At 42.5% G+C, this 22047-nt stretch overlaps 1 protein-coding gene across 1 annotated transcript; it reads left to right on the forward strand.

Annotated features, from left to right (window-relative positions):
- The first annotated feature begins 406 nt into the window (after nucleotides 1-406).
- YBX3 (Y-box binding protein 3) lies at nucleotides 407-22020 on the forward strand. The gene is made up of 9 exons (XM_015874038.2): nucleotides 407-714; nucleotides 4440-4503; nucleotides 5807-5840; nucleotides 10547-10636; nucleotides 10962-11084; nucleotides 16250-16344; nucleotides 20199-20370; nucleotides 20751-20851; nucleotides 21477-22020. The coding sequence occupies exons 1-8, from the start codon at nucleotides 498-500 to the stop codon at nucleotides 20814-20816; spliced, it is 861 nt and encodes a 286-aa protein (XP_015729524.1). The 5' UTR covers nucleotides 407-497; the 3' UTR covers nucleotides 20817-20851; nucleotides 21477-22020.
- The last annotated feature ends 27 nt before the right edge of the window (nucleotides 22021-22047 follow it).

Genomic DNA, 22047 nt, shown 5'->3' on the forward strand with positions numbered 1-22047 from the left:
GGGTTGGAAGGGACCTCAAGGATCATGTAGTTCCAACCCCCCTGCCTGGCAGGGCCACCAAACATACACATTTACTAGATCAGGTTGCCCAGGGCCCTGTCCAACCTGGTCTTGAACACCTCCAAGGACGGGGCATCCACAACCTCCCTGGGCAGCCTGTTCCAGGCACACACACACACACACACAAGCTCGGCGTTCACACCCGCACTCTTGTGGCACACACGGCCACCTGTACACAGCACTGACACACTCACCCGTGTACGGTGCGCACCCCTCACCTCACCGTGACCGATCCCCACGCCGTCCCCCCTCTCACTCGGTGCAGCCGCGAGCTCAGTGCGGCCCCTTTAAATGCTAATGAGGCGGCGCAAGTCCCGGCGCCGGCCCCCGCTGACTGTGTTAAAACTTCGGCGGGGCCATTTTAGGGGCAGTAAGACCCAGCGCGGGCACGAAGAACAGCTGCTCCGCGCCGCGCACCCGTCCTGCTGCCAACTAATATGAGCGAGGCGGCGGAGACCAGCACCGCTACCGGCACGGCGCCCGCTGCCGCTGCCCCCACGCCGCCGCCCCCTGCTGCCGGCTCCCAACCGGACGTCAAGCCCAAGAGCCCCGTCGGCGGCGCCGCGCCGGGAGCATCGGGCGGAGAGGTGGCACCAGCCCCGTCCGGCTCCGCGACCGCCGCAGCCGCGGGGGAGACGGAGAAGAAAGTGCTCGGTGGGTGCTCGGTGGGTGCGGGGGGGATCGCGTGGCATCGCGTAGCGGCTGCGGGAGGAGGGCTGACGGTGCGCTCACGTTGCGCCCCGGGCCGGGTGGAGCCGCTGCCCGCTCGCAGACACCCCCAGTCCTGCCCCCGTTTCCCGCAGCCGTGAGTCAGGCTGGGCGCGGGGTGGCGGCGGCTTCGGGGGGAGCCGTCGGCGGAGCGGGGCCTGGCTCGCACGCAACTCAACGCGAAGTTGGGCGGCGGCGCCGCTGCCGGTCGTGCGTGGAGCCGGGGCGCGGCTTCCCACTCCTTATTCTACGGGGCCCCCGTGTCGAGGAGCGTCGGGCGGGGGATGCGTGGGCAGCGGGGAAAGCGAGCGCAGCCATGTTGGAGAGCCGCTGGCTGCGGGGCCGGCTTGCCGGCACCTGCTGCGTGCCCGATCCGTGCTGCGGGGTGAGCGTCCCGGCACCGCCCGGAGCGATACGGGCGGGCGTGGGGCTGCGAGCCGGAATCGGCTGTTGGCAGAGCGGGTGGATAGAAGTGAGCCCGGATCTCTGAAGTCTTGGCGGAACTTCTTTACTCTTAAAGGACAGCAGCTGCTCCAATAGTGTCTTTAGGATCTGTTTGTTTGGTTTTATTTTGTAACTGTTGCTTTTACAATAGCGAAAGTGCCAAATTGCTGCCTCAGTGCTCCAGCCCTGTACATACCTAGTATGTTTTATTTCTGCTTAAACTGTAGCTAAACAGGACCAACCTGTTGAAATGGCATGGATGTAAGTCTAAGCTGAAACTGCTCAAGTGGAAGCAAGCTACTGTTTGTAACCTGTTTATCTTACTTATAATCGGCTATTAATAACCACTTAACTTTTAAGAGGTTAACAAGACAAAAATAAGGCTTACAGAGCCCTCAGCTTCCTGAGCTGCATCTTCTCTTCCCTTTAGAATTGAAATCTTAGTGCAGCAGATGCAGGAGCAGGTAAAGACCTCATTGGAACTCCAGTGGGAAGCAGCCTAGCAAAGTAGATTAGTGGTATGTTCTTGGTAATATTTTCATGCAGATCAGGCCCCCACTTCCAGCCCCACCTTTTCCTGGAGGGGGTGAAGAGAGAGAGTGCTTTTCCTGGTCTAGTTGGAAGAATAACCCACCATAGTGATGCTTCTGGAAACTGACTTTAATGTTAGGCAAGCTTTTTCCTCAGACACGAGGAAATGATGTAATTAAAAATGGGCTCAAACGGATGTAGTAGTCTTGTAATAGGTCTTATGGTACAATGCACTTCAATCTCCTCTCCAAAAGATCACATTGGAAGCAAGGTTTGAGGCTTCCCTAGTGTGTCCAAGTGGCTAACTCCTAAGGTATAAGGACAGATCAGCTTTCATGTGCTTTTTCACTGCTGAATTAAGGAAAACAAGGCTATTTAAATGTGGGTGGGAGTGGCTGATGAGTCCCCTGATATGTGCACAGCATCTTGTAGGGAATCTCTGAGCTTTTGCTTGCCAGTGGGATAAGACTCATCGCATTAAGTGCCTTCTTTGAATTGTCAGTGAAACTGGTTATGATTTCCTCTGGGCTTGTCCTACCTGCCTGATCTCTCCACTATGACAGCTCAGGCTTAACAACAGCTGTGCTGTGATCACATGGAGCATAATAAAGAGTCTAATGTTCTTACCCTCTTGGTGATGCTTAAGGGGACACTGTTACACTAATACAGGCGAGGAAATACTACTTGCCTAGTATACCACCTTAGGAATGTGCTGGAGGCTTCCTGCAGTCTATGACAGCTTGTGCAAAAGGAAGAGTGTTGTTCTACCTAGCTCTGAAGCTGTGTGTGCAGATTTCCATTTATCAGCAGCCATCTGGCCGCATAGGATGAGTTTTGACTACCTTTCCTTCCACTAGTTTTCTGGCTCCTCTGAGAGCTTTGTGATTGTCAGGCTTCTCATCCTCCTCCTGGTCTGATTGAAGCAGGCCAACATATTCATGGCTATTTTGAGAGAAGGAAAGAATGATAAGGCAATTGGTCGTATTAGCTTTGTTTATTAAAGCAGACTAAAACCCTCAGATTGTCTTCTCCCTCACTTCCCTCTGTTGACTTGCTCAGTGCAGTGAGCTCTTACCTGTGTTTTGTGCCTTCATAATAGCAACAAGTATCTGGACCTAGATATGATCCGATGAAACTAAACCAATTGTAAGAGTGGTAACTGTTATCCTTCAGTCAATGCCGGGTAGCAAAACATGGACTTTCCCCTTCTTGAAAATGAGGGGAAAGCTGGGAATGGATGCTGTACTAGATACAGCCTTTTTTTCCTCTAGTGACAATTATATTTAGAAAAGGCAAAATCATGGGAGACTGTAATTGTTTGCTGCTGAATATGAGCATTTGCCAAAACCTTTGCTGAAGTGTGATGATAAAGCAGTCTGTTGCTTCTTCCAGTAGACCTCAACAACAGTTTAGCAATGAACTGCTACCAGCAAACATTTCTATTGCAGCTGTGTATCTGGAGGTTAAGGTCACTTTTTGTCTGTCAGGAAGGTGTGTATGTCAGTGGCAAGACTGCCTAAGGCCAGGGGTCTGCTTAGCTATGCTATTGCCCTGTGAATGTTTAGGGAAGAATACAAAAGAAGGTAACTGTTTCCAGTATGTTTTCTTTTTGCCTCAAGCAGGCTGAGGTTGTCCCTAGAAGTCTTTTTCCCATTTAATTGTTATTTATTTTTTTCCTTAGAAAGTTGGCATTTGTCTGACTAGATCCTTAGCATGTGTCTGCTGGTCGAATTATGCAGTGTGACTGCTTGACTTGGTGTATTACATACAGCACTGCCATACAGTTGCAGTGTACCAAATAACTTTTATAGATCCCCAAGTTCTCCCTTTCCTGCACCTTTGGGAAGGGAAAAGCTTGTAGTCCCCACCCAGTTGCTGACAAGGAAGAGGCTGAACTACCTCCATCACAACGGAGTCCCTCCCACACATTGCCCATGTGTTGGTGGAACAAGTTCCACCAGGTCCTTTAAGACACTACAATCTGATTTCTACTTAAGACGTGAGTTTGCTATTGTGAGACAAGAAGTTGTCTTCTTTCTCGAAGCTTCGGGGCATATAGTTGATCAGTTTACAGCTGATACTTCGTGGAAGAGCTCCGGAGTGAGAAATATAAACATGAAACAGATGTTGGGCTTTTGTTTAGAGTGAGGTTTATGATGCAAGAGAGAGATCATGCATAAAAATAAACGTGTGCTGCCATTCTCGCATGAGATTGTTGGATGGTCTCTGCCATACTGCTGCTTCAGCCAGCTCAGGTTTCCAAGGAAGAGGAAAGGAGGGATGTTTGAGTGAAAGAGTGCTTCTAAACAGCTTCTTTCTGCTAGATGTGAAAAACATACAACTACTAAGTGAAAGAGAACGCGTGACTGGCAATCACCAGAGGTTTAAAGGTTCATTTCTTGTTTCTGGAATAAGAAATAAAATGGAGATGGAAGATGAATGGTTGACTCTATATAAAATAAGGGTGGACTTGGTAGCTTCCACCATCTACAATCATGCAGCAAGTGGAAGCAATATTTCCTGCTACTACATTGGCATAAACTGAAATACTGAAATGGAGTTAAAGGTAAAACTTCAGAATTAAGGAAGGAGACCAGGTCTGGTCTGAGACCTCACATGCAGATATAAAAGCATTTTTTATTACACTTTTGTGTTATTATTGATTGTAATAATTATTGTTTGAACTATTTTTCCAGCAACAAAAGTTCTTGGCACAGTCAAGTGGTTCAACGTCAGAAATGGATACGGCTTTATCAACAGGTATGTTTAAATTGGTGGCCATGCATATACTGTATAAGGACTCGTTATATGGATAATATACCATGTGTTATTGGTTCAAACGGTGACCCAAGGAGCTGACTGCAAGCTTGTGTACTTAGTGGCCAGGCATTCAGTAACCTTGGGTTTCCTCTGAGGAGGTCCTTTGCCCAGTGGCGTGTGTAGGGTGGAAAATATAGAGTGGTTCCTGCATAGTGAACACTTAGACTCATAGAACTGCTTGGGTTGGAAGGGGCCTTAAAGATGTTGAAGTTCTAACCCCCCTGCTGTGGCAGGGTTACCAGCCTGTAGGTCACATGTCTTGCAGGATACATACTTCTTGTCCTGCAAGCCCACGAATTGCTATGTGGCAGGCAGGTCTGGGTTAGTTGAACACTAGAATGGGGTAGAAGAGTCCTGTTTTGTGGATCTGAAGCTCACTTTATTATAGCCCCGTGTCTGGCAACTACTGTCTGCTGCTATGTATGGTTGAAGAAATGCTTGAATTGATAAATACTTCTAAAGTCTTTCAGAGCACTTTTAAGGGAGGGTCTTCTGCTGGATGTGGTATAATAACTGTCTCACAAAGCTGAAGTTACTTATTCTAAGCATAGCAAGGTTAGAATGATATTATCTTCACAAAGCCTTTATGAAGGACGTACCTGCTCCTTCTACAGAGAACTGAGTGAACAGACTAGACTGTTGAATCTAGGTTTTTCCTGTTGTGTCAGTTCTGTATCCTCATACATACATCTTCAGGTTTTACATGTGGGAGGCTGAAATGGCTGGTGTAATCTAGACAACCATATGAGTCGTTTTCTGGCTCTCCCTCCAGTGGATGCTCTTAGCACCTTGTGCAGGGTTGCTTTAAGCTTCACTGAAAGGAGAGCTGTTAACAGCTGTGGCCAGTCCTGTTGGTAGTGTTGCTTGACCTCTGGGATAACAGATCAGGTTGCAGGCACTGTGGAGGTTCTGGGAGGTGGGGTAGTGGTACAGTGAAAGGCAAGTAGTCCAGTCATTACTTATTCAGTGTCTTGTTTCAACACAAAACACTTCCCTATGAATTATGGGGCACCTCCCTCCCTTTCCCCCACTTCTCTGAGGAATGAGAAGTCCTTACTGCTATTAAAGGTAAGATACTGGAAAAGTCAGGCTGGGGTCTTGGTAGCATAGCCTAATACAGAATGTGTGGAATCCAGGCGATGTGTGATGGGCTGGTGGAAGGGAGGCCTTACTTGTGAAGTCAGAGATCTCTATTTAAGTCTGTTAGTCTGAACTCTTATGACTTGTTACTTTCTTTTTGCAGAAATGATACCAAAGAAGATGTGTTTGTTCATCAGGTAAGAGTGTGGTATTTGTAGTTAAAGATAAATGTTGTCCTTGGCCTACAATAGGCTTCTAGTGTAACTTTTAGAACAGCTGGTTCACTGGGGTCAGCTTACCTTGGCTGCTTCTTAGAGTATTTACTTCAGATATCTCAATTTGGCATGCATGTGTTTCAGGGAGGAATACAAGGGTGTGTTTCCTTCCTCTCTCAAAGTCAAATTTGAAGGAGTAGATACTGCAGACCTTCATGCTTTCTTGTGTCTGCCTTAATTTGAACTTTAAAGCTCCACCTGCACCCAGGTTTCCCTCCCTTTTCCTCTACTTTGTCATTTTCATCCTGTGTCTTGTTTTTTCCCACCATCTTAATCTGTGGGTCTGTTCTGTCTGCCCTCCCTGGTATTGGAGAGAAAGTGATCTGGTCTGGCTTTTGACCAGGTTGGGTTGCCATCAGCTGTTGCTCCATGAGGCAGCTGTTCTTGAGAAGAAGGGATGGAAGCCTGTGTGCTGAGTGTGCCCAAGGAGGGAGAGGCTGCCAATCAGCCTGCCATTGGCTAACCTTCCATGAACTGTTGGTAGGCTGTTCTAAGTTTATATCACGAGTCTTGGGTCACAGACAACTTGTGGGAAGGCAGAGGATGCTGCTTGCATTCTGATGCTAACTGATTGGCTGGCTTAGATCTGCTTTTGCATCATCTAAAGCTTTAGCAACAAATGAAATACTGCACTTGGAGCTTGTCTTGTATGAAAGGTCTGCTGGCTATGTGATTGTTAAAATCGCAAGATTCCTCTGTAGCATGAAAGTGACAGAATCTCCATGAAATATAACTGGTGAACTTACCCTCAGAGTTGGTCTCTGAGGGAAGAGGGTGTTTGTGTGTAGTTAAAATTGCTGCTGAATGCCAAATTAGTCATGAAGCCACGAACTAAACTAAACATCATAACTGTTTCTTGTCATAACAAGGGGTTTAGACTCATTATTCCTAAAATGGATGAAACTGAGTAAGACTAGTGCCTGGAACAACTTAAGGTAGTGCCAGTCCATGTTCTCAGTATGCATTCCTAGTTGAGTTAGTGGACTAGTAGTGAGAGCTCTTGATGTGTGTATGAATGTCTCAAGAGGTCTTAATAAACAAATCTCTAACAGTCCCTCTGCTTTAACAACCTTGTTCTGTGCACACTGATTCAGATGAATATCAACAGCACAGTGGCAGTGTATCTAGAAAAAGGTGCACAAAATTTCTTGTAGTAAAACCTATTTTGCATAGGTAGCATGAACAACAGGGTGTCTCTGAGATTTGTCTGAGGACATCCAGCTGTCCTTCTGATGACAAAAGTGACTCGGAGCATCATTTTCTATGGGAAGACTGTCTGCGGAAGCTTCAAAAGCAATGAAGGCCAGCGGCAAGCTACTGTCTGTGCTGTTTTATCATGTGTGGAGATGTTTGTAAACTGGTGGTAGAACTTTGATTTCCTTTCCACCACAGAAAATGAGATGCTCTAGGTATAAACACTAAAGCGAAACTAGCTTGATGTTTTAGAAATACTACATGGCATGCAAGCTCACATCAAATAGAACTTGTTTGTGGACTCTGTGATAGAGTAAGGTCTCCCAAATGCAGCCTGCCTCAGCTGCAGTCACATTCTGAAGCTTCTTAGTTTTGAGTTGTTTTAATACACAGCATCAGGAAGTGAGGGTGTAAAGGGGTGATATGCCTTCTTTTTCCTCCCGTAATTTGCTGGGAGGAGATACTTGATCCTGGGGCCTTGTGGTCACTGCTCAGTGTTGGAGAGCCAGATCTGCTGGGCTGTGAGGGAGGAGAGTGAGTCCTACTGCTGAGAGCTCCCTGTCTTTGGTGGTTAGTGCATGTGCAGCTCCTCCTCTACTTCCCCTGTGCCCAGTCTGGGATGGGCTGGATTACACAGCTAATCCTTTAAGAATAAGGTTGACCTAGTTAAACAGAGACCACCCCCCTCCACTGCCCATGTGTGTACACACAGAAGGGAACAGCCTGGTCTCATGATCAGGATAGGGGGTTAATTCTCAGTGTATGGCTATTGGATGCTATCTATAAACTGAGCACAGATTAAAATGCTTTTCGCTTTAGGACATGCATGGCTTGCTTTGAATTAACCCTTTGCCTTGCAGAGGCACAAACAGTAGTATGGTGAAGAGAGAGTCTTGCTTGGCTTTGTCTTACTTGCATCTTTGTGCAGTTGACTTGTGGAGTGCTGTCTAGGTGGAGTGTGTTGGGGTATCTTGCAGTTTAACCCTATTGGAAGTATGCATAGCCAGAGAAGTTAAACTTTATGAGAAAGACTTGGAATCAAGAAGCAGCAAAGAGGAAGCTAGTGCAGTGAATGAGGTAAATGGCTTTCTTTTCTGAACTGATCTGTATTCCTCTTATGTTATAGTGCCTATAGTGCAGCCTAATATAGATGTATCAGTAACTGGTGTGGCAGATGTGGCTTTTATTGCAACTGTACCGGATGTAAACATGATGTGATATTGTGTGTGTGGAAAGAACTTTTCCAAACAGAGTGCAGAACTACCTCATTCTGTCATAGCCTTCTGTTCATTGGTGTCCCTTTGGAAAAGATCTTAACACTGAGCAATAAACTATGTTAATACAAATTATCTGTCCCTTGATTCAGAGGCCCTGAAGCCTGCAGGATGGTGATGAACAGCAGCAGGGAGAACAGTATTCTCTCCTTCCTGGGTATACAGAGTGAAAGTCTTTTCACCAAGCTTAAAGTTCGGGCCTCTAAGCATCTTATTTCTTCAGTGTATACATACTGCTGGTGGAGCAGTAGTAGAATCATACAGTTTCTACTCTGAATTCTAGGATGTACACTGAATTATTCCTGGTTGCCTTCATAAAATGAACTAAGTCTACCAAGTAGTAGCTTCTGTCTTCTATGCAGTTGCAAATCTAAATTCTGAAGTCCCTATATGCAAGTTTGAAATAGCAGTTGTGAAGTCCTATTGAATTCATCTTCCATTACTTTTCTTATTTATTTCAAGTATGCCCTTTGCTGAAAGGTGATCTTATAGTTCTCCCCCTTTGCAAGAAAGAAGCCTTGAAAATACATCTTGTTAACATGTCAGAGCACAAGTCTATTGAGGTCGTGGCAATTATTTCAATACAAGTAGTAGTGGAATAATTAAACTCTTAATCTACAGTAAGTTAACAATTCTAGTGTTAATATTACTTGCTTATTGAAAAGCTAGCACTTCCAGATGGTTTTAGTAATGTGCTGTTCCTAAAAGGTTAGCAGGAAAGCAGAGCTGTCTCTTTAGGAGAGTGGGAGTCTGCCAGTTTTGTTGTTTCCCAAAAGAATGTACATGAGCGGTTCGTTCCGCTCCTGTATCAGAAAAATTCTTGGATTGTTATTTTGCTTTGGTATCAATACTGTCTATGCTCTCACATTCCTCAGGGACACTGCAGTGTACAGAGAATAACTGTCTAGGTGTGCAGCTGCAGTGCTACAAGGACATGTAGGCCTATTGCCTTAAAAGAAGGGGGGTGGTTTTTCATCAACAAATAAAAGTATGTTTTCTAAACTGGTCAGGCTGAATTTAAACTGACTTTTTCATTTGTTACTTCAGTAGCCTAAAATATTCCCCACTGTTGATAAGTGACTATAGTTGCCATGCACTGGCAGCAACTTGGATAATCTTCATTTGGCCTGCTTTTTGTAAATTGCAGATGACTTCTTCTGTTTTTACCTTGTGCCCCATCTCTGTAATGGGATTTGTGTACTTCTAAGTATTAGATCTATACCTACCTCATTTATGCTAACAAGACACCTGTATCAGGAAACTTGAAGTATATTGGTCTTTAATTGAAGAGTACTTCAGTAAAAAAAAAAAATAAATCAAATGCTGGCTTGACATATTGGCATCTTGAGTGTACGTGTTGCTTAGTGTTCTTTAGTCTCTTACGTTTGTAAGTCCGTACTTAATGAACTGATAGTAGCCTTGCCTTGCTTTGCCTTGCCTAGAGCATTTTAGGAATCTGGTAGCATGCCTCCAACTGGAAAGCACCCTAGAATGATTTTACAGCCTATCAATAGTGGATGCTCAATTGTTTCTGTGAGTTCAGGGATTGAGAGTAATACCAACTGGATCTAAATGATGTTGTTAATAACATTTTAGTGTTTGTCTGAAAGATGTCTGAAATAATCTGTTCTAGTACTGTTTCCCTGTGTTTGGTAGGGACTTGCTTAACTTTCTGGGTTCTCCCTTACAGTGCTTAGGTAAAATGCTTGTTTGTTATTTTAGAGTTGAAGTAATTCTTTAGATACCATGAACTGCTAAAATACATTTTCATTAATGTTGCCTCCTCCAAAATGCTCTTGATTTTTAAGTTCTTTGTAGTGTTCAGTGCGTCTCTTAATCATTTCTGCAGTTGCACCTTGGTAGAGCATGCAGGAAATAAAAAATTCATCCAGAATTGTCCAGATATGCAGTAGGCTTGAGAGAAGGAATCTTGGGGTGACAGCTGCTTTGTAAGCTCATGAGTATTGAGAAAGTAAATTCTGACTCAGTAAAGAGGAAACCCTGTGAGAAGAGATCTATGTATTTTATGTGTTCTGGTGTGGTGGCTGATAATCTGGTATGTGGATTTGAGACTGTAGCAGAAAGACTATTCTTTCCTCATCTACGAGGCTTTTAGGGTATAAAGTGAACTAATGCATCTTTCTGTATCTTTATTTAAAGACTGCTATAAAGAAGAACAACCCACGGAAGTATCTGCGCAGTGTTGGTGATGGAGAGACTGTAGAATTTGATGTGGTCGAGGGAGAGAAGGTGAGATTACTGAGGCATAGAGGTATAATCTCATAGAGTTCTCAGTGTTCTTCTGAGAACTAACACCAGTTTTGCTGTATATCTAGTCTTTTTAATGTATTAATCTCTGGTGTGGATGGCACTCAAATTTTCATGCTGTATCATCAGAATTATGCATAACAGGTCTGCTTTTGCATTACCTGTGATGAACGAGTCTTGATAGCTAGGAAATAATGTTATGCATACAAGCTTCATGTTTTATCTTCCTTCCCTTTCTTGCTATACCTGGCTCTTCTCTTGCATACCCATGCCTTTTTTGTTTTTGTTTGTTTGTTTTGTTTTTCAGGGTGCAGAAGCAGCTAATGTCACTGGGCCAGATGGAGTCCCTGTAGAAGGCAGCCGCTATGCTGCAGACCGTCGCCGCTACCGACGTGGCTATTTTGGCAGACGCCGTGGACCACCTCGAAGTGTAGGTTTAATTTTTATTTATTTATTTTTCAACAATGGTCACCCTACCTCCACAGTAATTCTAGTTTTCTCAAGAGAGGGAGCTACAGGTTCAACTTAATTAAGTTGTGAGTGTTCTTCAGTAATAATCTGGCTTTTTCTAGCACATCGCTGATGTTGTCAATGATAGCTCTGTTACTGGGTGTCCTGTCTTTATTTTCATCCGATTCTAGAACTGTCTTAAGTATCTTTTTGGTGTTAGGATATCTGCTTGTTGAGAAATAAGACACCTATGCAGTTAACCATGCTCTTTACATGAAGCAATAGGAAATATTCATACTTCCTTCAGTAAGCATCGTTACAATCACTTATGAAAGTTGGTTGGAGAAACTTTTTTGCTTAAAAGCTCACTGTTTTTCTATGGTGCAGTAATAGTTTGACAGACTAGTTGCTACTCTTAACACAGTGTCCCTTAACAGACCTGTCTACAGCAGTGCAGTATAAGAACACATTTTTCTCTTTGAACAAAGGAGTTATAAACATGTAGTGTGTAGGTTTGGAAAGCTTTCCTGTGAGATTTTGCAGAGGGAAGTCTAAATAAGTGATGTGTGTCTGTAATTCTGGCAGTTACTATTATCTGTGTTATGCTTTTGCTGCATTGATGCCTGTAACAGTCCAATGACTTGAATGCAGTGCAGGTTTGACAGTGTATATATATATGTATTTTTTTTCCTAACAATTGAGTCTGATTGTATACAGGAGTATGTGGTGATCTAGTATGAAAATCTTGCTTTACCCAAGCAACATACCTCTCCATTTTGTTCTGCGGCATTGCCAGTATACAGGCATCCTTCCTTATAGCCTAGCTGTTGATGCTTGTCTATTGAAGCCTTTTCTTTTAATGCTGCTAGGTACCACCAAACTTTAAATAACATGAAAGACATTCTTTCTGAGTGAAGCCCTGGAGACTGCTAGAAGTTGGTGGTAGTAACTGATACTTTATTACTGAGTGTGTCTTTGTAGGGATAGTTTGCAGCTTACACTTTCATTCCATGCAGCGGAGAGCTACGAGTTTTGTTAGTGAGCTAATAAACCAGAAATGAGGAATGTCAGTTAGTGATGTTCTTGTATCAATTCTGCTTCCTCTTGCTATCTTGTAATTAGTATCTCATTCAACTGTTGAGTGAATGCTTTAGTTGATGGTATTTATATTGTCTGGGACCTGCTTCAGATTTTAAATGAGCAAACATATCTGGGCTTTGACACCCCTCTGTACTGCAAGTATGTAAAGCATCTGTTTTCCTTTTGCCTGAAGAATGATTGTGTAAGGCTTGTCTCAGGCATAGGGAACATTCAGTCTCAAGGTTCTCACACAGAACCATTTTCTCTTGGACATCTGGCAGAAACTCCTGCAGGTGGAGCTCTGACTTGCAGGTAATAGTGTAACTTAGATCCCAGTACTTGGTGTAAGAGGGGGAGCAGAATTAAGTTACCATGTCACTTCCTTACACTTGCTTATATACAAATCCTCAGACTGGTATCCAAAACACAGCAGACTTCAATGTTTTTGTGTCTGGGGTCTGGAAATTTTGAGAGATATATATATTTATATGTAAAATAATAATAGCAATTATATATATTAGAAGCAACTAGAAGCAACTGGTCTTCCTCAGCAATCCATGATTCTGGAAGCATTATGACCTTCAAAGTGTGCTGATGATAACAGCTCATGAAGTTTCTTTTATCTTCTTCTTCAGTATAAGATTCCTCTGAGTGTCCAGCCTGCCTGACAATGTCTTGATTGTTCCTTTAGATCTGGTGTCACTTGTGAGCTTAAAAGTAGATTTTGTTCTGCTATCAAAGATTTTTGAGAACTTACAGTACTATGTCTGCCTTTAACAGATAACCAAATAAACTCCATGATTGTGGTAACTTTTCAAAGATGATAGTGGCCAGTTCCTTGAATGTTCTTAAATACATGCCGTCTAATCACATAAGCTTGGGTGTGTATGATTTGCTTAAGTGATACCTCACTCACAGTGAAGAGCTCAGTCAAGAGTTCTGAGAATGCTATTTCTGGCTGCAGTTATGCTTGCTGAACTTTGTGCAGGGGTAGAGAAATTAGCCATGTCTGAGCTGTAGGGTACCATTCATGGAGAATAAAGGTGGTGCCTCTCTGTGAGTCCTGCAAAATAGTTAGATGGAAATAACTCTACTTCCAAGACTTAAACTTAACTGATGCTGTGCTCAGCCTTCTATGTCTAAAGAATGTTTTCTTGTTTATATACAACTGTTGCACACCTCAAGGAATAGACTTTACTGTACTTAGGCCTGTTGCTCTTCTGATGTACTGGGCTACAGTGGCAAAAGATTTTTCCACAACTCAGCTGCTGTATTGCTCATACTGTTTACCAAAGGGGGGGGGGGGGGGGAAGTGGGGGGAGGAAAATTTAAAACTGTAGTTTATGGATTGTAATAATATTCAGCTTTAATATGTTGAGGTGACTTTCAGCCTTCTAGAACTTTTAACTGATGTTACTTAACTCCAGTCCAACCTTCTAGCCAAGCAAGACCTATTTTTCCTTGCTTAGTTCTATGGGATTTAAGTGCTAGATGCTGTTTTCTGTTAGCCATGCTAGCTCAAGTGTGTCTGTGGTCTAGACATAACTAACTTGACCTATTTTTGAGTATGCAGTATGAATTTCTTCACTCTTGAAGAGAACCTTCAGCAGCCTGAGGCTTTTAACCAGCTATAATGGACTTTTATTTGAACTGCGTGGGGAGTTCTGTGGAAAACAGGACTTTATATAGGAATCTTCAATTTCTTTTTCTGAAGATAAGAGGCTGCAGTCTTCCACAAGCTGTGGTAGTGTAGACATGACAGGGAGCTGTAATCAGAATACTAGTACAGGCAATGGATCATGAAATAACCTTGAACTGATGATATCCTCTTCAGTACGATGTGTATTACTAACAAAAGTTATACACATATCAGGTAAAAATTTCTTGGGGAATATTATAAGGGATGATACTGATGAGAGACAGACGCTACTGAGAGGATGTGAAAACATGAGTGCTACTGTATAAAAATTAGAGAATGATTTGAAGAAATCTAAGAACTAATGAGTTAAAATTGAAGATGTGTGGCAAAGAAAGCTACTTGGGGTTACAGTAAATGCTTAAAGACATTCTGTTCAGGGGAGGGATTAAAACTTGGTGTCTTTGTGTCATGTACAGCATGTTTACCTATTTTGGTAGTCTTCAGAGGGAAGTGTGAGAAGCTGACATTTCTTTACATCCATCTCTTAGGATGACCCGGTGTATTACTAAAAGGTAGTATGTAGAGTTAGAAGGCTTCAGTGGAGATTGTTAAGTATACCATGTAGTTGATCATGCATGTGCTGGGAGTTTGGTGCTTTTAATAGTACAAATGAAGTTTCTGAAATAAATGAATATAATTTATTGTCAGTATAATAAAACAATCTCAAAGCTTAGGTTCTGTCTTCTGGTTAAACTGTAGATCTGAGTAATTGTTAGCTGTATGAATGTGCTAATTGAGTTCTTGTGATACTGCAGAAGATGCAGGAAATCACTGATATTTCTAGGCTAAGTAATTCATGTTTTCAACTAGCTACTTAGAACTAGCCCACATAAAATACTGACATATCAACATTCTGTTCAAGATGAACAGGGAAACAGTGCCTGCATTGTTTTTCAGTGAAAGCTTTTTCAAGGCTTTTGTCACTAAAGGAGCTAGAGACTGTTCTTTATCTGAGATTTCAGTGCAGTGTTCTGTGGGGAGGAATGTGTTTGGGCTTTGTTATTAAAGACATAAGAATTCAATACTATCTTTTAAAGAGCAGTGAATGCAACGCTAATTATCCAGTGCTATAAGGGAGCTTTGGCTGATGAAAAGATGACTTTGCACTCTTCCTTACTGTTGAGATGGATGATGCTTTGTTAACCTCTGGTATGTTGTCTCTTAGACAAGACCTTCTAGGCCTTTGTGTTTTCATATGTCTGGCACTGCAGCACTAGAATTTCAATTGCTTGGTTAGAAATCCTGGAAAAGGGAAACAGTGATATGCTGAAACTTGCACAGGACCATAGTACAAGGGAGACAGTAAGACACTTGTTTTGATTTTTGCTTCTTTTCCTTTCAGATGTTGCTTTTTCTTTGGTCTCCCATATCTGTGCTTTCCTAGACTGAATAGCCGCATCTTTCTGTTACTGGCACACACGCTTCACTGTGTGAGGCAGATATTGATCACTCCTCACAGGTTTAACTGTCAAGCTACATAGAACAAAGTGTTTTAATATAAACAATAGAGTAGTATTGCAAAGTGGATATAAATTCTATAATGCTCAGAAATGTATTTTTTTTCAAACAATTCTTAAGTGGACTATAGGAGGCATCAGGAATAAATAGCTTTTGTTATGTGCTGATTCAGATGCAGTAAATATTCTCTTTTCGGATCTCTTGTTGAATCCTTTATTTTGGAGCAAAGAATAGTAAAATTGGAACTGTAAGTCACGGTGACCTCATATGCCAGTAGTCTTATATTTTGAGGAGAAAAGAATGCTGTAATACAACTTCATCCATTTTTCAGCTAAAGGGGCTGATATTGTGTGGATATATGAGCGAGTATTTGATATGGCGCAGTATTTTTCTTTCCTTGAACTTGGTGTTTTTTCTCTTGGGGAAAGTGAATCTTGCTTAATGAAGTCAGAGTAGGTCCCTTGCAGTGCTCAGCATGGTAACTTTCAGTTAGTCTTCCAAATACAGAAATGTTCAGGTCAATAGCCGCCTTTCCCTAACATAGTTACCTTTTTGCAGTTCAGTGTCATGTCTTGAAACCTACTTTGTATGCATTGGAAAGTTCTGTCAGGTTCTTTTACCTTTCCCTTGGGGCAGGGAGGGGGCACTACTGTTGGCTTTGTCCCTCACTATTAGGAACATGAGCAGCGCAGCTAGCTCTTGTTCTGCTCTTGATCTTTTCTTTGCTGAAATAAAAGCTTTATCTGCTGCCTTTTGGCTTAGTATCTTGGGGTTTCTGTACAGACTTGCTGTTGTCTGAGCTGATATTGAAGTCATTGGGCTACACAGTCAATATGCTGCCTGTGAAGTAAGGTACCACTTCATCTGTATCCCTGATTTTTATTTTGTCTGTTTTATCTCGGTTTTAGGGTGTTGAGGGAGAAATCAAGGATGGGGTTACAGAAGGAGGACAAATTCATCAGCAAGTCCAAAGGAATCCTACTTATCGTCCCCGCTATCGCAGGTTTGTGCTGTTTTCTTTGCTCATTATTGCAACTAAATATAGTCTATGATAGCTTAAAGAGTAAAAATCTGAATTCCCAGACATTCAAGTACATAGAAGTGGAGAGAATGAGAACTGCTGAAACTACCAGGAAGAAGCTGTAACTTTTAAGAGTAAGAAAATAGTTGTAGAAGTTGTTTGATCTCATTGTATGTTACTCAGATCCAGGAACAGGTCAAGAAAGGGCAAAGTTGGTTGTGTCCTGTACCAACTCATTTCAATGTGTTGCTCAGTTATGAGAAGTTCCATGTCTTCCCAGCTTAAATTCTTATACTTCTTCAGGTGAGTAACAAGTCTAGGTCCTGCTTGACATGGGGCAGGTTGATCCAGTGTCTGCAGGGGCAAGATGTGCTTTGTAAAGCTTCCTGTGGACTGAAGCCAGTAGTCTAGCACTATGTAGCAGACTAGTAGCTTGTGTGCTCAGGACCCAGATGATGTATCACTCAAGCTTAGGTCTAAGCACTGATGCTGCTTGTATGCACAAGAGAGCCTGTTTTTTCAGGAGAAAAATGAAGTCATGTTCTGTCCCCTATAGAGCATCAGGTACATGGTAGGATTTCAGTTACCTTGTAGTATGCTGTGCTAGGAAGTACTGCAATTGAGTGAGCAAAGGCTATTAGGCTTGGAGGTAGCTGGGGGAAAGGGAGGGAAGATCTTTAAAATCATAAAATAGTTTAGCTTGGAAGGTACCTTTTAAAGGTCTAGTTAGCTTTCTAGGCTGTTAACATACTGCCAGCTTATGTTCATCTCTTCATCCACTAACACTCCCGAAGTCTTTAGCAGGTCTGCCATCAGTCATCTAGTTGGTATTCATGTTTGGGATTGCCCCAACCCCTAAGACTTTGTACGTGGCCTTATTAAATTTCATAAGGTTTGTACCTCTAAAATCTGTTAGGGTTCCCCTGGAAGGAATTTTTTCCCACTAGTGATAGCTACACCACTTACCTTGGTGTCACCTGCCAACTTACTGAGGGTGTACTCAGTAAGTTGTACTTTGTCCATGCCACTGACAGATGTGAATAGTGCCAGTCCTGATATCAGACACTGAGGAATGCCCTTGTCACTGATCTCGACCTTTACATCAAGTTACTGACTGCAACTGTTTGAGTGTGACCATGCAATTTCTTATCCACTGAGTGATGTATTTGCCATGTCCATGTCTCCAATTTGGGGAAGGCAGGCTAAGGGAGCTGGGCTTCGTTGCTCTGGAGAGAGGGCTCAGGGGAAACCTCATTGAGTATAACATTTAGTATCCTTTCCAATGTTTGAAGGGATACTAAACTAGGAGGGAAACTGACTTCTTACATTGGCAGATAGTGATAGGACAAGGTGAAATGGTTTTAAATCAAAGGGGAGGAGATTTAGATGTCCAGGGGTAGTCTTTTACAGCGAGGGTGGTGAGATACCAGAGCAAGCTTTTGAGAGAGGTTGTGGGCCTCCCGTCCGTGGAAGAGAGCTCCTTGGGACCCTTAGATGCATCTTATCAGGTCTTGTGGATTTTTGCAACTTCAGGTTCCTTAAATGGTCTCAAATTTGATCTCTTCCTGCAGCAGGTGGTTCTTAATTCCTCCAGTCTCTTGGTTTTCTATGAGTTGGGCAGTGTGGTTAGAGCACTTTCCAGTTAAGCTTAAAGGGGGGGGAAGGAGGTGGAATTATGGAGTACCTCAGCCTTCTCCATATTCTGGGTAACAAGGTCTCCTACTATCTTACAAAGATAGACCATGTTTCCCCTAGTTTCCTTTTATTACCAATGTACTTAAAAGCCTTTTTGTTGTTGTTGTTGTTGTTGCTCTTGATGTCCCCCCTCAGATTCAGTTCTTTTAGGTATATAGCTTTTCTAATCAGATTCTTGGCTGTGCAGACAATGATTGTGTTCCTTCCAGGCTGGTTCCATCCTTGTTTCCAGTCTCTATATGCTTCCTTTCCCTTGTTGAACATGAGGGTGCTCCTTCCCATCTATAGAGGGCCTCATCTGCTCAATCTTCATTGTTGGTTGGCTTTTAGTAGTCCCCAGTGTAATGTGAGCTGTCATTCCCCTCCCTTTAATCCTGGTCCAGAATCTCTTGGTTAGCTCCTCATCCATCCCCGGGTGTAGTTCCATGTATTCCACCTGGAGACTGACTTAGAGGGAGCGCTTCCTTCTTGTCTGCTGTTTGCTCTTCCTAAAGAGCCCATATCCTTCCATTTTAGGGCCACGATAAACTTATGTGTCCGACTAACTCCTCTTGTTTATTCTCTGTGCTTCGTGTTTGCATAGAAGCATTTAATTTGGGTCCTTAAACAAGGAGCTTGAGTAATGTGGGTCACATAGAAGAGACCACTGTTGCAATATTACTAAATGGTGAACTGTATCTAGTTCAGGAAATCTCCAGAGTGGGAAACAACTGGACATCAGGAGGCCATGTAGGGGAAATAAGCTTCTTTATCTTTATTCTTCCCTAGGGATTCATGGAATTGAGCTAAAGGGGTTCTTGAAGGCTCAGCAGGACTACTTAAAAGAATAAATAAATAAAGAATTACTTGGATTTTACACGAACACAAATACTTTCCAATGGGATAAGCAATATAATGTGAGCAGTGTAACTTGCTGAGTCACTTACGTTAGTCATACCTTAAATTGGTTTGTATAGGATTCTTTTTTTTTTTCTGTTCCTAATTGTCTATTATTAATTCTGACATGACCACTCCAGTTTCAGCCCTCCATGCTGAGGGAGTGATCCCATAATTGAGTAATTCAATGTAGTTAAAGATATTAGTGTATGAAATACCTAGCCTCTAACTGTTACACGTTTTGAGGTCTTGCACACTTTTTAGTTTCCTGTAAGTAGCAAAGTAAATAAGTCACAAGAAATCAGATTGTTTCCTCTTGAAGGGTGAGTGACAAATGTAATGCCTTATGGAGACTACTTTTAAGGAGAAGAATTAGTCTGCCATATGATATACCTTACTTGGTCCTTCTCATCTGGTCATCTTATTTTTAATATAGCTTATGGAGGTTGGGTTGATTTGAATTTGATAATTCTAGTTCTTTGTTGCATATTTACTCAGGCAATAAAAAGGAGCAAAATAATGCAAAAGTAAGAAGTGGCTGAACTTCATAGGAATAGTGAGGTGGTCCTTAATTGCAGTGACACCATGTTCCATGTTAACATGCAGTTAAACATAATGCTCTTGTTCATGCTGAGTCTAGAACTATAAGCCTTCCTTCTCCACTCTGAGGTTTTCTAACACTTAACATAGTCATCCTCAACACAAACATTATCTGGGGCTGCAGGAATGTGGATAATACTGACATTGTGTGTAGTAATCTGACATGTATAAACTATTACTGAAAGTCCTCATTAGTGTTGGGCTACCCCCTGTGAGAGGTAGCTTAACATGTGCATTCCAATGTGAGCGAATTATGTTTTTGTTTAGGTTACCAGTGCATGTAAGTGCAAGCAATGCATAAATCTAGTGATACTAGTGTTTCTCTTCTTTTTCTTGGAAAGTCTGAATTGGCTTTTGGAACTGGGTAACTGTGGATTAATTAAGCTACCTAATGGGAACAAGATAGCAGTGACTTCTAGCCATATTCTGACACTGTTGTGAACAGCATAGATGAAGTAATCAATGTTCCTGAAGTACCCAAAAGAGTATTTTATTTCCATTGTGAGTGATCTTCAACTCTCCTTGAGATGTGTATTTTGTGGTCAAGAGAGGCAACACCGTATTGGTTTCTTATGAACCATTCCTGGATTTTCCTTATGAAATTAAGCTAGTTTAACAGTCTTAGGCTACTTTTGTACTTATATGTATTTCCCTGCCTCTTCAAGAGGGCCCCTGCGTCCACGTCCTGCCCCTGTCACTGGAGAGGCTGAGAACAAAGAGAACCAGCATGAGGCCGGTGCTGTGAGTCAGCAGCCGCTTCGCCGTGGGTATAGGCGCCCATACAACTATCGGCGTCGGCCTCGTCCACCCAATACACCAGCTCAGGATGGGAAAGAGGTAAGTATGCTCCTAGCTGTGTAACAGGCTGAGTTTTGATGGCCTGAGTGTTAAGAGGTTTGGGCAGGGGGATTTGAGAAGTCTGTTGTCAGCATGTTACAGGAAACCGACGGCAAGTTGGTAGTAAAGGTAGCTGGCTTAATTGCCTGTTTCTTATGAACTGAACTGCACAAACTAGACTTAGGTTAACTGTTAATAACTAGACTTTACCCTAGTGAGGAGAAGACCTTATTGTTCTATCCTATCCACTCAAGGTGGTTCTCTCCATGTCAGATCTTACTTTAAAAATAATAAAACAAACCAAAAAACTGCTATTGGACAGAGAAGGGACTTAACTCAATCTTTACCTATAACTAAAGTTTTTTGTCTTTGTGTCTCAGACAAAAGTGACTGAAACACCTGCTGAAAATCCTGCTCCGGTGGCTGAGCAGAGTGGTGCTGAGTAACATCAGGTTCTGCAGGCACCTCTACTATCTCTCAGGTAAGGAGTATAGCTAGTATATTTTCTGAGTGGGATGGGATTTTTAGGGCTCCTGGGATGCGGCCACATCCATGTGTTTTAGGCTGGATACTTGGTGGTAACTTCTGATGGCCTTTTATAGGTGATTCAAGGAACATCTTTATCTGCCTCTGCCTGTATCTGTCACAAAGTTTGCTTTATTGGTAATAGGTAACTCAATTCTTTGAAAGGGTCAGTAACAGCAGTACAAGGGGAAATGGTTTTAAGCTGAAGGAGAGAAGATTTTAGGTTGGATGTCAGGGGGAAGCTCTTTACTGTGAGAGTGGTGAACACTCTGGAGGTGTTCAAGGCCAGGTTGGATGATGCCCTGGGCAGCCTGGTCTAGTATTAAATGTGGAGGTTGGTGGCCCTGCCTGCAGTAGGGGGCAAAGAGGATCCTTGAGGTCCATTCCAACCCAGGCCATTCTGTGGTTCTGTGTATGTACACTTTGTTAAAGCACCAACTCATCAACAGATGCTATTAGGGAGATGTGATACTCAATTTATAAGATATTCTGGTCATGCTTATCTTGTCATTAATAAGTATAGAATATTCTCTACACTAGGAAAACTAAACTGCTTTTTTTTAATTCATTTTTTTCAACAGGTGTCCTAAAATATAACTCAGAAATAACACCAAAGAAACATTCAAGCAATAAGTAAGCAACAATGATGAAAGCAAAGATTCAAAACATCAGAGCTAAAAGCAGGAGGAGAAAAAAAAAAAACAACAAACAAAAACCAGCAACTGAGATCCAGGGAACGCCTGCAAGATGGATGCATAAAGAGTGAGATTTGGAAAGAGCAACCTCCCCAGTTCCAAGAGCAACTGTGGGTTTTTTTCTTGTTTAGAATTTCAATGTTTCACTAGTATTGAATTTTTCAGTTTTTCTTTTGGTGTCAAACTGAAAAGGGGAAAATACCCAATGAAAGAACTGAAATAGAAATCAAATGCTTTTCTTTATTGGATGCTGGTGCTAGACCTCCCAGGTGTGTTGAGTTTTTTTTTTCCTTTTTTTTCTGTGCCAGTCCTGTTCACTTCAGGACATGGGGAGGAGAAATTTCAGCTTTCCTTGGTAAGGTCTATTTGAAACTGTGCAGCATGGGTGACGTTCCTTGCAAATAAAAGTGATTTCAACTACCAAAACCAACCCACTGAAGTGTTTGTGTTTACCTTT

Source organism: Coturnix japonica, chromosome 1, assembly GCF_001577835.2.
Source record: "Coturnix japonica isolate 7356 chromosome 1, Coturnix japonica 2.1, whole genome shotgun sequence".
NCBI classification, from domain to species: domain Eukaryota; kingdom Metazoa; phylum Chordata; class Aves; order Galliformes; family Phasianidae; genus Coturnix; species Coturnix japonica.